Here is a 22371-nt window from a genome sequence, read left to right on the forward strand (position 1 = left end):
TCACAAGTTGGTCCTTTTCAGCCTCTGAACAACGATAGGACAAGAGGTTTTTCAACTCCTCCTCCGAGCTGCATGTAAAGTAGGATGGTTTATGTGTAAGAAACTCATGAAAATATCTCTCTGCTTCCGCCTTCATCTCTTCTTGAGAGTCAACTATTACACCATCAGGCCGTAGTATCTCCTTCATCGCATTTGCGCTTGTCTAATCTTTACAGCCCTATGAAACACCTTATTGTTGCCATCCCCCACCTTCAACCAATGTAACTTAGAACGTTGCTTCAAAAAACGTTCCTCTAAGCCCGAAAGGTGCATCCATTTGTGATAAGCATCTGATTCATTCCTCATTGCCAAACCCGTGGGGTTCAGAAAAACCTCAAGTTGTAGTTTACATAAACGTTCAAAAGCTGCTTTGCTATTTAATAAGTTAAACGTTGTGTTGTAATCATTTGAAATTTTGAATATGTTCGTAAAAACAATTCAAAGACCACAATATGTTATTCAACAGCTATTATAGTTACCTTGTTGTCAATCTCCATCAACAATTTTTCAAGTTTCTTACGCTTTGTTTAGATGTGGTCACGTGTCTCGATGGTCTACCATGCACATCTTATTCCAAACGATGTGCAACAGAAACGTAAGAAACTTGTTTGGAAAGTATTCAACGATTCTGAGAATTTATTTTTTAACTTAGGTGTTCTAGTTCATAAGACGCAGATTACTATTAACAAATATTGTTCCCTCATGTTTAAATTTCTTCCACATGCTAAAAGGTCTTTTATACATTTCACAGATTCTAAACTCACAAGCACTATGGTTCCTTGCAGCTCTATGTAACGTTTGCAGCTATAGCTGATGGTGTAGAAATGGAAATTCATAAAAAGACCCTATTCAACGTTTTTTAGTTTTTTTTTGCACGAATACTAACATCAATTAGTTTTTTTTTTTGGTCGTAACATCAATTGATTTAAAATTTCAAATGGGTAAAAATGCTTTAATATCTGATGGTATAATAATTAAACATGTTATCAACGATGGAGAGGTATTTTATACCATACTAATATACTATATAGTATATACTAAGAATGCACGAAAGTCAAACATGATTATGATTTGATTAAGGTGCTGTTCGTTTCGTGATCTAGACACAATATCTAGATTTAGTATCTGGACAGAGTATTTGGATGCATCATCCAGATACTGTTCGTTTGTGTTTTTGATCCAATTCATTCAGATATTGTATCTGAAACAATCTATGTTTGTTTTGTAATCGGGTATAGATAATTGGATACAATATAAAAAATGATTAAAATACCCTTTATTTTGTGGTTTAGTAATTTTAGTGATTTTAGTTATGTTTGTAGTTAAATAATTTTCATATTAAATTTAAATAAACATCTAATAAATATTTAAAAATGAAATCATCTTTTATAATTTAAAAACAATAACATGTATCTGCATCTAAATACTGCATCTAACACACCAAACGAACAACACCTAAGTAGCTTCTTGTTTTGGTAACGTATTTAAAAACTAAAAGAACAAAAAATCTCTTGGATTTACCAAAAATGGATCATAGTCGATTAGTCATCCATCATTCCAAGTCATCACGTTGACATCAAATCATATTCTTATACTATTTGCAGATATAATCATATGTAACGTGGATTGAATCTGTAAAATGTTAATGCCAAGTCTTATGACACGGATGTAACGAGTGAGTTCGACGTCGTTCAGTTATCAGTTTATCACCGTCCCTTAGACCCTTACTTAAACAAGTGAAACGCTGTCGTATAATCTATCAAAGGACTAAGGGCAGTTGTGTAAATTATAGACAGCAGAACCGCAGAAAGGTTCGTAGCGAGATGGGCTCGAGTGAGAGAGAACTTCGATGACAATGGCGTCAGTGAGGGAGTTCCACAAAGTCGCTGAATCTCGTCTCGATTTCTAGCTCAGGTACTCTTAAAATGTGTTTGTGAAGTTTTAGGTTATCGCTGGAATCATAGGATTTTGGGAGTTAGAGGGTTACAATTAGCTGAGGATTCCGATTTCAAAATGCCATACTCGTGTCGAAGCTTAGTGGTTCCAAAGATTGTGAAACAAAAGGACTTTTAGAAATAGTTTTGTTTTTTTACTCTCTCCAGTCCCAGGCTCTGTTTTTGTTGACAAGTGACTCTTCTTATTAGAAATTTTGGAAAATGCTGTTGTGGTCTTTGTCAAATTCTGTATGATTCGTTGCGTATATTGTGTTTGCTTTCCTTGTTCTCTTAACCTTGAATCAATTTGGTATCTTCAATCTACTTTGAATGCTAAAGACAAATCACATCTAAGCTCAGTTCAACCATATGGATCAGTGGATTACCTCTTTTATTTTTATAATCTTGCTGTTTATGTTTGTATTATATTTGCAGTTGACAGAGGCTAACCTAATTGATCTACTTCAAATGTTTTTGGCCTCCCCATCTGTTTTCAGGTATACGCATCTATACCTGAAAATGCAGTAATGGCTTGTCTTTCTTTAATAGAATTGGTTATAATTGCTTGCAGCCTTGAACCTCAGAGTTTTAGTCAACTCCATTGAGTTTGAACAAGTTGTTATTAGCCATTAGTAATCATGCTCTAATGATCAGATGAGCTATTCCAGAACTTAGTTTTACCTTTGAGCTCTTTTCATCAAATGCTTGAACTTAGTTTTTGCAATATATAAGACTGTCTTTGGGTGGTATCATGAAGCGTTTTGTCTGTGCCTTAATTGCTTCGTTATGTGGTTGATACATATGTATGATCTTTTAATGTCTAGTTATGAACTCAATATTCAAGGACATGTCTCATTTCATTGCTGGTCGCGCTGGCGTTGTGGTTTTGCAAAAGAATGACCAGAGATTTACATTCTTGGTAACTATCTTATCAGCACATACATATATGTTTGCTTTACGTTATTAAACATTATCGAACAGACATATGTATAAACTTTGATCGCTACTTTCACAACTGTGATCAGGTTCTTAGAGATCAATTATTTCCTGAAAGAGTAGAACACAGTGAAGATATAAATACTGAGAGCAGAAGAGACCAAGACCACAAGCGCCAACACGGTATGAATCGCCAACGCACTGCCGCAAGAGAGTAGCCCGATACGAAGCTGAATGACATCAACAATTGACAACAGGATAAATACACAGCCCAAGATAGATCCACCAGCTGCACCAAGCACACCGAAGCGAAGCACATCACTATTGATATTTGCTTTAAACACTTCGTCCGTTTCTTTGCTGTTCAAAAGGTTGATGGCTAGCTTCATCCCTTGAGCCACGAGGGAGGAGAAGAGGAAGAAGGCAAATGAGATGACTTCAAACACAACTAGGTCCCGTTCCACGTCTCGTCCCGCACTGCACTCGGTTCTGTCCGTGAGGCTGAGATCCTGTGGTTGGTCGAAGGAGATTCCGATAAAGACCGCAACCGTGAAGAGAGAATTAGCACTTACGATACCGTCGAGGGCTGTAACGTGAATGCTCGTGGTCGATGCGGTTGAATGGCTGGTGTTGCTGTTGCTATTGTGGTTGCTACTCGTCTCTTGTCGGAATCTGCCATTACTAATGGATCTCTTTTTGTTGAATAGCTTCAAAGCTTCTCTCTAGTGGTGTGGATCACATATATTCTTCTGCTGTGTTCTTATATGGTTTCCCTTTTTAATTGATTTGGTAATGTAGTTTAAGAGTGGGTGGTGTTTGGTTTAGAACGATTAGCCTTTGGGAAAATGATTGATGTATGTTAAAATGAATATTTTAAATCCTTTTCAAGTCATGGAAGGTGGTACACACACACCTTTCTCCTTCTCCTTTTGTTGTGTTAGAAAAAGGCTTCTTCAGTAACCCAAATCTTCACTCAATTCACATGTAAATCAACACAATGTTGTAACAAACTTACACGTAAACTATCATTTTCTTACATTTTCTTTTCTATTATACCGGTGTGCTCAAGAAATCGGTTTAGACTAAAGGGAAGTTGCGTATTTGAAGAGACATGAAAAATATCATATAACCAAGAATAGAAAGAAAACAAAACTCAAGGTTTGTATCAGCTGACGTGACATGGGTTGTCTTAGATGACGTGGCATTATCTCAAGTTTTAATTGGCTGGGGGAATTGAAGAGGATGAAATATAGAAACCTTCATCTTAAGTAAAAAAATTCAAACCACACAAGTGAGGACTGAAGAGGAAGCAATGGCGGTCTTATCCACCATCTTCTCCGTCACCACCAGAGCCTCAACGCCTCCTATAGCGTCTCTAGCTAATGACTCACCGTCTCCACTTCCTTCTTCGTCATCACCGTCTAAGAAACCGGCAAAACTCATCAAAGTGAGCAAACAAATGGGAAACCAAAACCAGCAATTACGGAAATTACAACGGCGAGGCAACAACAAGCCTTCGATAGCTCAGATCGAGCGAGCGTTCGGCTCTGGATCATATCTTGATTCCGAAGGGTAAAGACAAGTCATTACGTACGATTGTCGTCTTATAATCGTAACTGTGCCAATTTTTGATGATTTTTGTTAATTTTTGTCTCGTCCGAAAGGGAAATGGATATGAATACAGTGTTTGATGAGCTTCTATTAGGCCATACTAATAAATTCGAAGGAAAAATTGAAAAGAAGCTGCGAGAGATCGGCGAAATCTTCGTAGCTCAAACGGAGACTAAGCTTCGTTCCTCCGGTCAGTTTAGTGATTTATAATACAATAATCTCATGCTGATTAATCATCATCACATCTAAATTCCATATGATAGCGTTGGCTTAATCATATATAAGTAATAGATTGATGTACTTTGCAGGGAAACAAGTATTGATGTTTACAATACAGTGGATTCTTCCCATATGGATTATGTCTCTGCTCGTAGCTTGTGGAGCTATTAAACTCCCTTTTAGCCTCCCGTTACTTGATGACTTGATCATGTGAATTCTACTAGCTACAATCCATGTCTCGTTACTTATACTTTTACTGTGATATATGGATCATATATGATAGAGATATCTTTATAGCTTCTACAAATCTTGGTTAGAAAATGGTGTATGCATAAACAGAAAGTTATAATCTTGCAGCTCTCTGCTTCAGCTATAAATAGTAAGTTGTTACAAAGTGGCATTTCACTTCATCACCGCCGCTATCAAAACCAGTCCGCAGCTGTGAACTCGACTGATTGTGAACGTTTGAGTCAAACAAATTTAGAATATGAAGCTGGCCATTTTAGATAGTTAGCGGTAGGTGGCCAACATTTCTCACTCTCACATATGTAATCTAATCTCCACCGCCATTTCTTATGTTATTTTCTTTTTATATTGAAGAAATTGATGACTAGAGACTGTAGGTATAAATAAGCATCTCTAGACTATATATGTATTATTGAAATACTAAATACAGAAGTATAGAACACATGGCTTTGGGATTTTACAAAAAAAAAAGGTGATATTAACAGATGGGATAATCCAGAGGAGCAGATTCGAATTGTTTTATTGATGAGTAGAAGTTAGGTCACTAGTACTGTCAGATTTTTACAGATATACACATATCATTACCGTTTTATGCTTTTGCGTGACCTTTAATTATGATTCCCCCGTTTCATCAAGCACAATATTATTCCCAATTATAAATAAAGGATCTTTTTCTAAATTGTCAATTGTCAATTGTGACGAAAATGCCCCTACTAATAGAAATAGTGAAGTTTTTAGGAGTTTGAACCAATTAACAAACAGAAAATCCATGTTAGTATACAACTGTGTAAAAAAAAATTTGAAAAAAAAATGTTTTGGATGTCAAAAATCAGTTTGTAATTTGCTGATTTCTGGTCTAAATTGTTTAGAATAGACTTTCTACGATTTTTTCTCTTTCTGAAACATTTAGATTGTTCATTCTACAGTTTGTACATGTTCTACAAAATTAAGAATATGAATTCTACGTTTTTCTTCATTCTACTTCAATTCAGAATTCGTTTTCTACGTTTTACCCTATATACTAAAAGAAGTAGAAGATATATCATAGAAATTTTAGAATTTGTAATCTGTAAACCTTAGAATACCCTTAAAATAGAAAGAAAATAAATTAAATAAGGAAAGTGAATATTTTTTAAATATTTTTTAAATATTCTTAATTTATGGTTAAGATTTCGTAATTATTGTTTAGATTTGTTCTAATATATTCTAGAATACATATTCTAAATTATTTAGAAGCTAAACAAATTAAGAAAAATCGACATTATACCTTAACGTGATCGGTCACCATCTCTTCCACCTTCCACAAAAGCTTTCACTTACCTGTTTATGATGCAAATCTATGTTACTTGTGGTGTATGGACACTGGATGCCAAGAAGGAGTGGAGATTTATTGATGATGAAGAAAAACGTGCTAGATTACTGACTTTGCAACCCACTACATCTCTTGAAGAGTTGAAGGTGATGGTTTCAGAAGACTATGAAATAGAGCAAAATATGTTTGATGTGGAATTCAGTTATCTACCCACAGAGGTTAAAGTTGATTGTCATCCTGTTGTATTGACAAATAATAGAGGTATAAATAATTTTCTTGCATATCTGAAAAAGATAAACATGATTCGGTTGTGTGTTACATTCCAAAGAGTAGTTGATGGCGATAAGAGTAAAGTCCAGTTCGATCTGAAGAAGTTGTCAGTTGATAGTAGCGATGGTTGTAATGTGGAAGTTGATGTGGGAAAATCAGTAGGTATTATTTCAAGGAATTCACCTAAGCCGACTAATGATGTATTAGAAAAGCCTACTGATGCTAATCTTGGTGATGCTGCTGGTTTAAAGTTGGAAGATTCAATGGTAAAAAATGGTGAATATTTCAGCAGTAAGGAAGCTTTACAGGCTACTATGGAAATGTATGCAATGAAATATAACTGCGACTATAGGATTACAAAATCTGATAAGAGATGGTGGTGTATACGCTGCATTAATAGTGCTTGTAATTGGCGTCTCCGGGCTGAGTGTTTACAAGCATCTACATATTTCAAAATCAACAAGTTTGTGGGTAACCATACATGTGCCCCTTCAAAAAAAAACTCATTTTGTAGGACTCCATCTGCAAGAACAATTGGACATCTCATTAAGCAAAGCTATGAGGGCATGAAGGAAGGTCCTAAACCGAATGATATAGTTAATATTATTCGTTCAAGGTACGGCTGCGAGCTAACATATCACCAAGCTTGGGAGTCTCGGGAGTATGCAGTTAACGAAGTTAGAGGAATTCCTGAGAAAAGTTATGCTAAGATTCCAAAATACTTGCACATGCTACAAGAAGCGAATCCTGGTACCTTCACGAATTATGAAATTGACTTTGATGGAAGATTTAAATATCTATTTATTTCTTTTGGTCAATCAACAAGAGGGTTCTACAAGTCAATGCGGAAAGTGATAGTAGTTGATGGTACATTTTTGAAGAATAAATACAAAGGGGTTCTCCTAGTTGCTACAGCTGTAGATGGTAACTCCAATTTGTATCCAATCGCATTTGGAATTGCTGATTCTGAGAATGATTGTTCATGGGAGTGGTTTTTTATGCAACTTAAGATGGTTATAGCTGATGAAGAAGGTTTATCATTTGTGTCAGATAGACATACATCGATTGCTAAATCAATTGGAAACATCTATCCATTGGCTAAACATGGTATTTGCATCCACCACTTGCTTAGCAATGTGATAACATATCATAAGGGAAGAGGTGTCGCTGGTAAGGTTGCAAAAGCATCAAAAGCTTATAGATTTGCTGAGTTTGAGAAAGAGTTTGGGCAAATTAACAATATTAGTCCTGCTATTGGAAGTTATCTAGAGGAAGCCGATGTGACAAAATGGGCTCGCTGTCATTTTCTGGGTTATAGGTATGATATTAACACCAACAATGCAGCTGAATCAATTAATGCTGCTTTGAGGACACCCAGAGAGTATCCAATAATTCCTTTGTTAGACAGCATCAGAGAAATGATGACACGCTGGTTTTATGAGAGTAGAGAGTTAAGTGCAAAGCATAAAGATCCTTTAACTGTTGAGGTGGAGAAAAAGATTTCAAGAAGAATAGAGAAAGGTAAATTCATGAACGGTTATTTGATGAGCAGATCGCAGATCCAGGTTAAAGGTAATAGAGTAGACTACATTGTTGACTTAGAAAGAAGGACTTGTTCATGTGGAAAGTTCAGCATCCAAAAACTCCCTTGTAGACATGCTATAAAAGGAGCTTTTGATATAGGCAAAGATCTATATCCTTATGCTGATGATGTGTATACCACTACTGCATGGAGATCGCAATATGAGGAAACTGTTAATCCAATAGGTGTTCCTGAAGAAGAATGGCGAGTCCCACAGTATGTTGAAGATGCAAAAGTTCGACCACCTGAAACAAGAAGACATCCAGGACGGCGAAGAAAAAGAAGATATGAATCCGCTGAAGACAAGATAAAATCATCACAAAACTCACAAGGGTCAAAGAGACATAAGTGTGCGCGGTGTGGCAAAGAAGGGCATAACAGAACGACCTGTGATATCGTGATATAACAATGGTTTGTGCATCAACTTAAGATTCCTGTTTTTGAATTTTTGATTTCACGGCAGCTGCTTTGTGATGAATGATGGTGTTTGATGGTTTTTATTTTCGATTAATAGACTCATTTGTTTTGAAATTCGTTGATGGTGTTGATTTAAGACATTTGAAGTACTCATGTGTTTTGAAATTCCTTGATGGTGTTTTCTTTCAATCAAACTTTCATTAAAACCAGAGTACAAAAAACAAGACTAACAAAAAGTGTTAAGCATAACAACAAAATACAGAAAGCAAAGACATCATATCATCTTCTTATAAAACCAGGCCATTGAAACTGCCAATACGACTAGTACACAAATCCTCTGCTTGTTCGACTTCTCCATACTCTCTTTCGCAACCATTAGCTCTTGCCTGATGATCTCAATCATATTCTTCTCCATCTTTTCTTCCATCTCCTTCACCATCTCCTTTTGGAGCTCCACATTGTTTGTTACCATCTTTTTTAGGTCCTCTAAGAGTTGGTTTTGTTTGCTTTCAACCATCCTAATCTCCTCTAGAACAGCATCATCAACCCAACGGAACATGTGTTTCTCCTTCTTCTCCTAAAATCATTGTTTCGATAACAATATTTAATAAATTTCAGCTATTGTGATGAATAAGGACTGATAAAAGTAAATTACCTTCACACCAACAACACATCTGTAAAATCTCCTACAGGGATTCTCTTCCGTCTTTGATGTGTAGGTTCTAATCTCTCCACCACACCGGCATCTACACGGAACTCCAACCTGAGAACTTCTCGACGGTAACCCTGACGATCCAGCCGAAGAATGTTGGCTCATGGCTCCTATCAGTTGTTACAATGAAGAAGAAGAAAGTATCGGGAAAGAAGAAGAAGAGAGTATTGGAGAGGAAGATCAATTATTGGAAAAGAAGATCCCTAATTTTAAGAAGAAGAAAGTATCGGGAAAGAAGAAGAATAGAGTATTGGAGAAGAAGATCCCTAATTTTATTTTTTTCCTTAATATTGAATTAAAAACCGGGTCATCGGTATGCTTACATCGGGTCAACATTTAAATTTGGGTCAATAGCTGGTTTAAATCTGATATGTTTAAATTATGGCAAATCGGTTATGTTTTTGTGTTGTTATGTTAACATTTAAATCGGATATGATATGTTTTTGTGTTCTTTGTGTAGGACCTTATGTTATTGAGTCTCATATTAGTCAGTCCTAAATCAACACCATCGAGGATTAATACTAATGAGTCTGATATTGGTCTAACAAGAAAAAGCATCAAAAACCATCATTTACAAAACAATCATAAAGACACTTAAAAATTAGGCAAGGTCTACAAACTCAGCCGCATACACTGGACGCACATAAGTTTTCATTCGTTCCACTAGCACAGGATCCTTTGCTGCTGACCAAAGATCGACTGCCAACTTCAAACGAGCTTGCTTGATGTTTTCATCGTCAATCAACTCATAAGATAGATCACGCATGTGACACTCGATATACTTCAGGGTATAAACTCCACAATCACAACTTGACCGATTTAATTTAGGTGGCATACGAACCTGGATGATCTCGTATGGAGTCAACAAGGGAGCTTTTCCATCAACCTTTTTGTGAATCTCCTTCACAAGACGAGGGATGACATTAGCGAATGGCTCAACGTGTCTTCTGTTTTGGTATTGATTACAGTCGAAGACTTCAATTGTTCTTAGTCTGAAGTTAATGCAAACTGAGATCCAGTGATTACCGTTAATGAAGACCGGTGCATAAATTCTATCCAAATCTACAGCCCAACTTTTTCCTGTCTTTCCATGAGATGGCAGTTCACCTTTGGCATACTCTAACAAAAAGTGATTCCAAGTGTGGGTTCGTCCTGCCGATCTAAACTTATTGTAGTCGGCCTTGACGTGCTCGCTAAACTGACAATTCATGAAACCTACACGATCCAACTCTAGGCGGCCTAAAGATGTATGCTCCCGAAAAATATACATCATTGCATCCATTTCCTGTAAATATTTAAAGACTCAGGTTTGTCTTACTTTAAGAATATAAAATATAATATTTAAAAAGATTGACACGTACCTCGTTTCCAAGCCATTTGAAGCCCATCATGACTCGGTTAAACAATTCTTGATCAAGTAAAGTTGGACCCAGTTGAATGCTTCTGTAAACGTAAAACAATTGTAAGATTACAAAAAAAAAATTGATAAATCATAACATGTATATAAAAATATTTGAATCACGTACTCGAGATGCCTACTCCACTCTTCGAAACCATTCCATAGATCATCAGAAACTGAAGTCAACACCGCATCCGGTTCATCTTTACCCGCGTCTTTGGGACTAAGTGTAGGATCAAATCCGGTCACAACAGACTTCTGAGATAAGTGTCCTACTGTGTTCTTTAGATAGTCTTGTGTATCTACATTGAGGTCTATCAACAGATTATCTAAATCAAACAGTTCAACCTGTCAAAAAAAAAAATTATGAAAGGCTTTAGTTAAAGTTACAACACATAAATTATGACACATAAGTTACAACACATAATTTATGTTTACAACATACACATACAAACAAGGATACAACAAAAAGGAAAGACCACACAACATATTACAATCGAACAAGGCATTGAGCTACTTCTTACGTACCGAAGTTTTGGGCTTCACTCGTGATGGACTAGGATCCACTACTGCTGGCTTAGGATCCACTTCTGTTGGCTTAGGATCCACTTCTGCTGGTCTGGATATCAAGGCCTTGATATCTGATACATCTTTCTCCATTGTTAGCAATCGTTCCCCAAAGGTCTCTGTGAAGCTCTTGAAAGAAGAGTCAATTAACTCCTTAAAGAACCGCTTCATATCATCTCCACATGAACAATGTGAAGTTGATGCTCTCTGAGATAGCACCATTCTTTTCTGTGTCTCTGCTCCATGGTCAACTTGCTTCTTCTTCCTCTTCTTCAAGCTAGACACTTCTGGGATATTAGCTTGCTTCTCACCACTCTCCTCTCCAACCGAAACTTCATTGTTCCCTCCAACAGCCTGAGATTGTTCCACACCAACATCCTCAATGTTATCATCTTCCACACCATATCCTTCGCCACTCTCCCAAATATGATCTCTAAAATCATAGCCAGATCTGATCAAAGCTTCCAAGTTGTCCACTTCACAATCTTTAATTTCATCACCCCTCAAATATTCAATGGACTCCAATACATCAAAGTTTCCAGTGGAGGAAATGCATGGATAAACAACATCCTGACAAAACAATAACAAAGAAACCAATTAAAAAAAAACTCAATGTACTCGAATTTAAACTTAAAAGAAAAAAGAAGAAGTCAACTGACCTTGTTTCCAATTGATTTCTCTACAAGGAGGAGCTCATCATATGATACTTTAGCAGCACCTTTCCAATTAGAGATTCGGCTAACTGTAATCTCTGTGTCAATCTTCTCTCCCATAAGTTGTCCAATGAGAGGAATGGCTTCCATAACCCAAACTTGAAGAGCATATGAGAAACCATTGAGGATGTAACTAATGGGGTTCTTCAGTTTCTTTCTTGCTTCCACTATAGAGCTAACTAAATGGTCAAAAGCTACAAGACCCCAAGGATAAGTCCTAACCTTCTCTAGATCCATGACCAGCTTGATGTATGAATGTGGTATAGCTTTCTTCTCATCCTTAGCCACTACCAACCCAGCAATCACACAAACATACACAAACCGAATTCTATCTTCTTTTTTTCTCCACGATGGAGCTGCTTCAAGGTGGGTCTTCATCAAGTTTTGAATGGTAATGATACCACCTCTCTTCAACAATTTGCTCCAAACCCCATTATCATCTGTCCAACTCTCTGAATCATGACTGAAATCGGCATTGTACTTAAGACCAGTAACTGCATGGAATTCTTGCATTGAGAATCTAAGCGGCTTCTTACCAAACACAAACCACAGCTCATGTCTTCTCTTAGTCACCAACTGCCTACACATGATGCTGTGTATCAACCGAGCTGAGTACCCAAGACCATTCTCATACAATGCAAATACAGATGCGAAAACTGGATCACCCTTCACAATCTCATACTCTTCTGGTAATGCCTTCTTGATTTTGTGTAAGATTGACATTCGACAAGTGTTATTTATCTGTCCAACTTGTGGCTCGCTTCCATCTTCCATAAGTCGTTTAGGGTACTTCTTTTCCATTCCTGCCGAAAAAAGTAAAAAATGAATTAGTAAAAATTAGCCAAAACTGAAATAAATCAACAAAGATATGAGACTTCAATTTTACAAAAAAAAAAAAAAACAGATTACTAAAAGTATGATTTAAGAACAAGAAAACTATGACTACTAATCATTTAGCTGCTAACAGAAACTTGAAAAAAAAAATAGAATACTAAACGGATCACTCTTGTTCTTGTTAACTAGCTTTATCGATCTTGTTTCATCAACCCTGGTACACAATTTTTCCTTTAAAGTCAATAGAATACAAAAAATAATAATCAACATGCAAAAAAAACAAGAATTACATGGTCAATATGCTAAACGGATCTAAAACTATGATGTTCTATAAACAACTTTGATGTTCATTTGAATTCTGGATTGAAAAAGAGATTACAAAAGGATAAAAATTAAAATTTCCCAAAAAAAATCCACAATTAAACATACCAAATTCGATAAACATGGAGTCATGGTTAAGAGAAATCCAAACTGAAAATTTAATAATTTACTTATCATTAGACAATTCTAGATTGAAATCAAGATTAAACAAGGACAAAATTTAAACATGAAAAAAAAACACAATTAACATACCCAATTCGATCGACAAGGAGCAATGGAGAAGAGAAATTCAACCGGATTGAGCTTGAGATAGTGAAGAGGAGACCACCAAAACGAGTAAGAAGCAGATGGATAGAAGGCGGAAGACAGTGAAGATGGATAGACGGCGGAAGACGGTGAAGAAATCGAATCGGCGGAAGATGGTGAAGATGGAGAGAGATGGTGACGATGGAGAAAGACGACGGTGAGATGGTCAAGATGGAGAGAGACGACGGTGAGATAGTGACGATGGTGAGAGACGACGGTGAGATGGTGACGACGGTGAGAGACGACGGTGAGATGGTGACGATGGTGAGATACGGCGGAAGGGTTTTGTCTCGATTAGCCCTTTTGGAAAAAAAATTTTACCGTAATTGGTTTCTTACTTTATCTCGACAAAGTGATTCTTAATTTGTCAAAACCCAAAACAATAAATTAGGCCCACTCGATGGAACCCCAAAACAACAAAATGTATCTGAAAAAATAATTAAGGGTATAATTGGCTATTTTCGATTAATAAAACTTATTTAACCAAACTTTTATAAAAAAAGTGTACATTGCCAAATTTTTAGAAAAAGATCATTTATTTATAATTTTCCCCACTAATTATAATTAATTAAATCCTGCCTAGTTTACTTATTTTATTTCGTCTAGTCAAATAATTATTTAGTTCTACACTAATTATTCAAAATTTGACTCTATCCCATTTTTATTTTATCAAGTCTGAATAAATTGACTTTAAATTACGAAAAAATAAAAATAAAATTAAAATGGAAACGGAACAAGTAAGAGTAGTCTAAAACCTCGCGTCCCCTTTTTTTATTTGCCTTCTTCACTTTGTTTTTCTCTTTCTTTCTCTCTGTCATCGGTTAGTCCCTCTCTGTGATTTCTCGTGATTTTTCCCGGAGCTTTTCTTGGGAAAAATTATTTAAATCTATCTAAGAAGGTGGTTCTAGATTGTGACACGTCATCTCCGAGTTTCGTAGAGAGAGATCTGAACGAGTCTTCCTCCTAACGTCTTTCTTTCCGATGGGAACGCTTCAGTCATGGAGAAAAGCTTATGGAGCCCTAAAAGACTCCACCAAAGTCGGCTTAGTCCGAGTCAACAGCGATTACGCCGTACGCTCCCTTTCCTATTTTGTCTCTCTTTTTCTTCTCTAAACTAATGATTTTGTTTTCAGTCTCTGATGGATTCGGTTTTTGGTTTCTTGAATTAAGGAATTAGATGTTGCCATAGTTAAAGCTACCAATCATATCGAGTGTCCTCCCAAAGATCGCCATCTCAGAAGTGAGTTATTGGGAATAATTCCTTAGATCTGATTTTTTTCCAATTGGGAATTCTTCTCTGAGAATGATTGATTGTATTCTATTGTTGTTGTTGTTGCAGAAATCTTCGCGGCAACATCAGTGACTCGTGCTCGAGCAGATGTTGCTTATTGCATTCACGCCCTTTCTCGCCGTTTGCATAAAACCAGAAATTGGACGGTACTCATTTCCTCCTTCGTTCTTGAAATCGTGTGATTTGGCTTAAGTTCATGAACTGATCTCTACTGGGTTGTTTGGACAATAGGTTGCGCTGAAAACACTAATTGTTATTCATCGGCTTCTAAGGGAAGGAGATCCAACATTCAGAGAGGAGCTATTAAATTTCTCGCAGAGAGGGCGAATTCTGCAACTTTCTAACTTCAAGGATGATTCAAGCCCTATTGGTAAACTCAAATTTAGTGTTTCTGCTTCGTTTGTGTGTATATGTGTTGGAATCTTAAGTGGTTCCTAATAGAGTGTTAAAGTTAACTGGAAGGTTTTTGTTTTTGTTTCTTTTACAGCCTGGGATTGTTCAGCTTGGGTACGTACTTATGCATTATTCCTTGAGGAACGGCTTGAATGCTTCAGGGTTTTAAAATATGATACTGAGGCAGAACGTCTTCCTTAATCTACCCCAGGGCAGGATAAGGTATCAATTTTTCGTTTACTCTCTCTTTTTTATCATTTGTGTTCCTACCTCTTTTTTCTTTTCTGATGGTTTCGGTTTTGCATATTGCGGGATGGCCAGGGGTACAGTAGAACCAGGGATTTAGATGGTGAAGAACTCTTGGAACAGTTGCCAGCTTTGCAGCAGCTTCTATATCGTCTCATTGGTTGCAGGGTACTGTTTCTGATTTTATTTGTTTCTGTTGTTGATAATTGATATTATGTTGCGGCACTTGATGATCAATGAACTGTCTTGTCCCTTTGTTTCTTTTTTCAGCCAGAAGGCGCTGCTAACCACAATCATGTTATACAATATGCACTTGCTCTGGTACTTAACAATGTCTTGCTCTGCAAAAGCTTTCTGTTCCATATGGAAAAATAACGCTTGAAAATTTCTAAACTTTTTTATTTTATCGTATGATAGGTGTTGAAAGAGAGTTTTAAAGTCTATTGTGCTATCAATGATGGAATCATTAATCTCATTGACAAGGTAGGTCTAGTTTGTCTACCATCATAGTTATTACGTCTCTCTATCTGCCTTCCTTTTTCCCCTGCTTACTTTGTATGTATATATGTATTACAGTTCTTTGAAATGCCAAAACATGAAGCCATCAATTCCCTTGATATATACAAGCGTGCGGGTCAGCAGGTGTGTTGTTGGACTGTTTTGTTGGTATATATTTTCACTTGTCACACTTTTTTGTATGACAAGGGATATATGTTTTTTTTTCAGGCACGAAGCCTTTCTGATTTCTATGAAGCCTGCAAAGGATTGGAACTTGCGAGGAATTTTTAGTTTCCTGTTCTTAGAGAGGTACTACCGAATGAGATAACTTCTGATAAAGTTAGTTGACAGCCATTGCTTGTTTCTATTACTTAATACATTATTTTATGTTATTTTCTCAGCCTCCACAATCTTTTCTGACAACAATGGAGGAGTATATTAAAGAAGCACCACGGGTTGTTGATGTCCCAGCCGAACCACTGGTATGTATGCCTATTTCTCATATTAGTGATTCAATATTTTTGGTCTTTTCGCCATATTTTTTCTTTTCTTTCTGGGCCTTATGTGCTAATGGAGTTTTCTGCATTCAGCTTCTAACGTATAGGCCGGATGATGGACTGACTGCCGAAGATACTGAACCGTCACATGAAGAACGTGAAATGTTACCTTCAGATGATGTGGTTGTTGTATCTGAAGAGACAGAACCTTCTCCTCCGCCTCCTCCGCCTCCTCCTTCAGCCAGCACTCAGAACTTCATTGATACTGATGATCTACTGGTGAGATTTCTAACATGATGGCTTTATAATTTTAGTTTCAATTCTGTTTCTTACTGCGATTCTTATTCTCAAGTTCTCTTTGTTCAACTTTCACCACAGGGTCTGAACAGTGCTGCTCCTGATGCATCTGTGATCGAAGACCAAAATGCACTTGCTTTAGCCATTATTTCAACTGATGGTAAGCTTTCTTGTTAGACAATCTGCCAGTCTGGAGAGGGTGTTACTGTATTTTATTTTTTCATTTCGCTAACGCATTTCTGTTCTCTCTATTTCCATCTAATCCTTCAACGCCTCGTTTTGGTCAAGCATGATTACGATCCTACAGGATGGGAGCTTGCTTTGGTGACGGCACCCAGCAGTGATATCTCCGCAGCCACCGAGAGGAAATTGGTAAGTATTATTCCCTTTTGTTATTCATAATGCCATATGCTTAAAACAGTAGATCACACAAATTAACGCCAGTTAGTACTTGGTAGCTCAATTTATAAATCCTTAGACTAGGAACCTTGTTATTAGCAAAAAATAGTAATGAAAGAGTCATCACATGCAATTTATTATCAAAATTGTAACCTGAGACAAGGAGCCTCGCTATTAATCTAGTTACGGAACCGTGAGGATGAAAAGTTCATTGTTGGTGTAGGTTACTATATAGGAGGATTAGGATAGTGTGGAAGGCTGTAAGCTAATGTTGAAAAAACCATTTAATCTGTGCAACAAAAATGTTTTAGGCTGGAGGGTTAGACACCCTTACACTTAGCAGTCTACACGATGATGGAGCCTACATAGCTTCCCAACGCCCAGTCTACGGTGCACCAGCTCCCAATCCTTTTGCGTCCCATGACCCTTTTGCATCGTCGAATGGCACAAGTCCCCCACCTCAGCAACAGCCAGCAGTGAACAACCTCTTTGGTGCTTACCAGCCGACGTATCAGCATCAGGCCAACCCTCCTCCTACCAACAATAGTAATCCATTTGGAAATTTCGGGGAATTCCCGGTAAATCCGGTATCACAGCAGCCAAATACCACGGGTTATGGTGATTTTGCGGTAAACCAACATAACAACCCATTCCACAGCACAGGCCTCCTGTGATCATGTTTTCTATATTCACGTATGTATCTTTGATTGGTTTTGGTTGGAGGGAAAGGAGAGAGAGATGGAGAGAATTGGTTTTATTTGTGAGTAATAGAACCACATGATTGGTTTGATGATCTCTGTTTTTTATTGTTTGTAGAAAGATGTCTGGGATATATATATGCATATATGAGTTAAATCCCCCCTACGCTCTAATTACATTCTTAAAAGTATTTATCTTCTATTTTGTGTGCTCTATCATCAGAGAGCAAATGTTTGAGTTCTAAATGGGCCTGTCTCGACTTCAGTACTTTTACTGCTACAAACCGAAATGAGGTGTCTCTCGTCTTAAGGTTCTCAATTCTTTTCGTCCTTTACACTAGCCGTTGATATTTCAACACGTGTCGACTTTTAACAAGCCGCGAATCATCAAATTATTGGCCCCAAATGGTTAGTTTATTCTTCGATGATAATAAAGTTAAAGATCAGGGAGAATAGCGTAATTTCTCAAAAGGTGTGTGAGTTATCACCTTTAAGCCACGTCAGCGATCCGGCGAGGTGTTATTCTGATCGATGCATAGCCGTCAGATCATCAATCGAGTTCCGCATACCCTAACCGTAGGATGAGATAGAAAACCACTTAACCAATTAATTTAATTTTGTTATTTAAAATCCCTCAAGAAGCCACACAGTTTCTTTGCTCCACCGCAACAGTACTACTCCTCTCCTCTCTCTCTCTCTCTCTCTATCAATCTCTCTCATGACGACGGCGGAGAACGAAATCGATCTTCAACAGAATGATCCAGTGGCCTTCTCTCTCCCTCCGTATCCTAAGGTATAATATCTCTCACTCAAGATTTTGATTCCTCATTTCTCCCTTTCGTAGATCTGAGAGATTCTTCTTTCTTTGTTACTTGAATTAGATGATAATGGACGCGATTGAAGCATCAAACGACGCGAACGGATGCAACAAAACGACGATATCGAAACACATCGAATCGACTCAGATCACTCTGCCTCCGTCTCACAACACGCTTCTCAATTACCACCTCAACCACATGAAACAAACAGGCCAGCTCGTGATTGTCAAAAACAATTACATGAAACCAAATCCAAACGGTCCTCCCAAGCGAGGCCGTGGCCGTCCTCCCAAACCTAAACCCGATGTCGTTCCTAGCCACGCGGCGGCTGTTCCAGCTCCGCCTGCTTCTCCACCGAGGCCTCGCGGTCGTCCTCCCAAATCCAAAGAGTCTCAACCAGAGACTAAAGCGAAGGCGGCACCGAGTGGTTCGGGGAGGCCACGTGGACGACCGCCGAAGAAGCAGAAGACGGAATCAGAGACTGAAGCACCAAAGGCTCAGCCTGAAGGTGAGCGTAGAGGTCGTGGAAGGCCACCTAAGGTGAAACCAGCCATGGTGCCTGTTGGTTGTTAAGTCTCTCTCTCGAGCTTTTGATTTAATCCCTCCTTAAGTAAACCGCTCTTTAAAAAACTTTGGTTCCGGTTCGTTTATGATAATAATTTAGGTTTTTATTGTTAAATCGTCTAGTTTAATTTTTAATTGCTGTGTTCCGTTATTGTTTAGGGTGGGGTTGATGAGTAGACAAGATAAATGTTGTAATTCGACTTTGCAATTGTGTGTGTTGTAAAAAATTTCGGGTCTTAACCCTTTTCTAAAAGTAACGGTTTGGTGAAATAATATTTTTATGAGTGTGTGATTCATCAAAGTTTTTAGTTAAAAAAACAAGCGTTACAATTACAACTTGGTGGCTAAATTGAATGTTGGACAAAATAGTGACAACATTTCAGAATTCGAAATAGAATTCAGGTATTTTCGAGGTTTTGCTGTTCAGGCGGGAGGTGGGGTTTTCAAAAGATTGCAAATTTTTCGGAAACATGTTTGGTCCCCATTTCCTTGTAATCAAATAATGATGGTATTGGTAACACTTCACAGTTCACACTTCTGAGTTTTGATTGATAAAGGTTGTTGTTTTCGGTTTAAAACTTCGATGACAGAGAGAGGCCTAAAATCAACTTCATGGACCTATAATGGGCCTAATAAGACTGAAAAGGAAGTTGCAAAATAATACTACGACGACATGTTTGAGCCTCCTTACCAAAAGGCTCTCGAGTCTCAAGCTAATATAAATTGTACAGTCCCATAATATATAGTGTTGTGTTAGCTTGGAACATAAGAAGTCTTTCCTTATGAAACATCAGTACCTCTGACCGTCCCTTTTCAGATCTTCACTTTGTGTAGAGTTGTAGGAAAGAAACAACTCAACAAGGAGTTCCATTGAAATGGGTTGTGGACTCATGTGTGTGATTCACATATGATATATTCTATTAGTCTCTTAGTATAGTATTCAGGTAGTTTGACTTGTTTGATCAAAGTCTTTTTTTGTTAATTATCATTAATACGTTTTTGGCTAAAAAGGCAATAAACACATGGCAATGTATCGTATCAGTATGGTGTTTTTTGTTCAAAAATCTTTGGCTTGTAGAGACTCTTTCTTAGATAGAAGCTAGGGGTGACATGACCAACTTAAATAAATAATCTTTTTTTTTTATATAAGTTACAAACTTTCAACCATTCAGTGTTACATACTTACATGTAAAGAAGCATGACAAACAAAAGAACAATCTTAAGCATACAAATACAATGATTCACGTCTTTTTTTTGCTATTATGTTTGCTTACTGTTTTTACCAAAAAAAATGTTTCCTTACTGTTTTAGTTTTCAATTCTTGTGAGTATCGATCGCTTTTTTATCACACTTCATGTTAAAATTCATATACTCTCTTAAATTGATCAGAGTAATTTTTTTAATGTAATTTTGTCAACACCGGTTTAGAACTCTAACAAATTAAGTTTAACAATATATATAAGCTCTCTAAGTTCCAATGATTTAAATATCTTTCTTCAAAACCAGTAGTAAAACGCCCTATCATATGTACACAAAATCCAGTGTGAGTTTGGACACAGTGCAATCTCGTGAGTAAAAGACCGACGTTTAATTTTTTTTTTTGTTTGTTTGGAAGGGCTTGAGTGGGACCATTAACAGAAACTAGGACACACAGAAGTGTGGGAAATGAGTATATATATATATGAACACATTGATATTAATTGGTCTATTGGATATATATGGTGACATGTCCTACTCATTCCACGGGTCGAGAAAGAAGAATAAACACAACAAAACTTATAACCACTCCATGTGATTGTGATCTATATCTACTATATTCATACATACATATTCTTACAATAATCTTCTATATATTTATACGATCATGCAATTTAGTTAGTAAATCAAATATGTAACACCATCTTCGAGACTGCATGATAATTATACACTAGTAAAGACAGCGATTCAACGTTAGTCTGTCCTTTAATCTATTAGGAAGTCTTGTTATCTTATAGTATGATTTTTTTTTTTTCAAACACGCAAAGCTGGTGATGTAATTAACATCTCCTTGAAGTGACCTTAACCCGTACCCGTTAAGGCGTTAAACATACACAAAGCTCTCAGTCAGCTCGGTTAAAAATAAAAACCAAATCAGTAATTATAATCATTTCCACATAATAGAGACAAAGCATATATATTTAGAAGCTTGCACTTAACATTCAGTTTCCTTCCACACAAAACTATTATAATATTTATAACTTAAACCCATAATGTATTAAATTATCAAAACATACACTTAATCAAAGTTAAAAATCCTCATGGGGGCTCTCATGGTCATGGTCATGGAGCTCCATTGTTGGCATAAGTGTTCACAAGAGCAAGAGCATTACTCGTTAACCTCTTCACTTCCTCGAGCCGGTCACAAACGGTCGTCTTAATCAATCCTCCTTCGTCCATATCTTCAAATCCATCAGTACACGTGTCCTCATCCGTCAATGCTGCACTCATCCACGTCTGCACGTTACTCATCTGAAACCTAAACGTTTCCACCGACCTCCGAGCCGCCGGGACTCCACCTTTGCCGTTCATGTCGCGTAGCTGTCGTAGAGATCCTCTCATCTCGTCCACCGCGTCTTCAACGTTCGAAACGCAGTCGCGGATTACGGAGGAAGCAGTTTGGTGGCCATCACCGACAGAGGTAATCACGGCGGCAGAGCGTGAGAGTTTGGAAAGATAAGCCGCCGTGGATTTGGCTTGCGAAAGTGAAACGCCGATTGCGAGCTTGGCTAGCCTCCCCGGACTGTCTTGTACGGCGGAGGCGTAGCTGGCGAGTGACGTGAAGCATACGTCTGGATATAGGGTGGCGTTGCAGCTTGTTCGGATGAAATCAAGATCGTTGGTTGTTGTAGTGTTTGGTCGTGGAGGCAAACGGACGGCTGAGATTGATCTGGAAATGAAAAGAAAGGTAGTGGTAAAGAAGAGAAACGTCGCCGTGTGTCTTTGGCTTACCATTTTCACTGTTTTTCGAAATTGCTTTTTTTCTTCTCGTGTAAGATTATAGAGGAGTGATTGGCGGTTTATGTAGGCCTAAGGGATGGGGGTTTTCAACACTTTTCATGTTACAATGTTACCCATCTTTGTTATAGGATTTACTAGATTGCCACTAATCATGTTGTCTGATATGTGTGAAATCACGGATTATGTTTTGGGTTGTAGCTTACAAGTATATAAAATAATAAATCAGGAGAGTAATTAAAACCTATGTATATAGAG

General features: G+C 37.4%; 4 protein-coding genes and 4 pseudogenes across 6 annotated transcripts; 4 read left to right on the forward strand and 4 right to left on the reverse strand.

The window, feature by feature from the left end:
- Positions 1-2809: 2809 nt before the first annotated feature.
- Positions 2810-3738, reverse strand: LOC104779474 (uncharacterized; annotated as a pseudogene).
- Positions 3739-4104: 366 nt separating this feature from the next.
- On the forward strand, positions 4105-5060 carry LOC104779475 (putative NAD(P)H dehydrogenase subunit CRR3, chloroplastic). Its single transcript, XM_010503838.2, has 3 exons — positions 4105-4481; positions 4574-4710; positions 4829-5060. Exons 1-3 carry the CDS (start codon positions 4222-4224, stop codon positions 4951-4953), a joined length of 522 nt encoding a protein of 173 aa, XP_010502140.1. The 5' UTR covers positions 4105-4221; the 3' UTR covers positions 4954-5060.
- A 2058-nt stretch (positions 5061-7118) lies between these two features.
- LOC109132413 (uncharacterized) lies at positions 7119-8555 on the forward strand. Its single transcript, XM_087509067.1, has one exon. It carries the CDS (start codon positions 7134-7136, stop codon positions 8553-8555), a length of 1422 nt encoding a protein of 473 aa, XP_087365193.1. The 5' UTR covers positions 7119-7133.
- A 285-nt stretch (positions 8556-8840) lies between these two features.
- On the reverse strand, positions 8841-9383 carry LOC104783432 (uncharacterized protein At4g04775 pseudogene; annotated as a pseudogene).
- Positions 9384-9873: 490 nt separating this feature from the next.
- LOC147945173 (uncharacterized) lies at positions 9874-12746 on the reverse strand. Its single transcript, XM_087509130.1, has 6 exons — positions 11904-12746; positions 11195-11814; positions 11018-11025; positions 10805-10970; positions 10640-10721; positions 9874-10563 (listed from the first exon to the last, which is right to left on the reverse strand). The coding sequence occupies exons 1-6, from the start codon at positions 12729-12731 to the stop codon at positions 9880-9882; spliced, it is 2388 nt and encodes a 795-aa protein (XP_087365256.1). The 5' UTR covers positions 12732-12746; the 3' UTR covers positions 9874-9879.
- A 1458-nt stretch (positions 12747-14204) lies between these two features.
- On the forward strand, positions 14205-17911 carry LOC104779476 (putative clathrin assembly protein At2g01600; annotated as a pseudogene). The gene is made up of 15 exons (XR_015596375.1): positions 14205-14489; positions 14589-14658; positions 14758-14855; positions 14941-15079; positions 15197-15324; positions 15424-15516; positions 15619-15669; positions 15766-15831; positions 15925-15990; positions 16075-16155; positions 16248-16328; positions 16437-16622; positions 16722-16799; positions 16898-17012; positions 17351-17911. The product of XR_015596375.1 is annotated as a putative clathrin assembly protein At2g01600 (transcript).
- A 293-nt stretch (positions 17912-18204) lies between these two features.
- On the forward strand, positions 18205-19389 carry LOC104779477 (HMG-Y-related protein A-like). The gene is made up of 2 exons (XM_010503839.3): positions 18205-18530; positions 18619-19389. Exons 1-2 carry the CDS (start codon positions 18456-18458, stop codon positions 19126-19128), a joined length of 585 nt encoding a protein of 194 aa, XP_010502141.1. The 5' UTR covers positions 18205-18455; the 3' UTR covers positions 19129-19389.
- A 1883-nt stretch (positions 19390-21272) lies between these two features.
- Positions 21273-22352, reverse strand: LOC104779478 (pectinesterase inhibitor 11 pseudogene; annotated as a pseudogene). The gene has a single exon (XR_015596376.1). The product of XR_015596376.1 is annotated as a pectinesterase inhibitor 11 pseudogene (transcript).
- Positions 22353-22371: the final 19 nt, after the last annotated feature.

Source organism: Camelina sativa, chromosome 4 (genome assembly GCF_030686135.1).
Source record: "Camelina sativa cultivar CO46 ecotype springtype chromosome 4, ASM3068613v1".
Taxonomy (NCBI): Eukaryota; Viridiplantae; Streptophyta; class Magnoliopsida; order Brassicales; family Brassicaceae; genus Camelina; species Camelina sativa.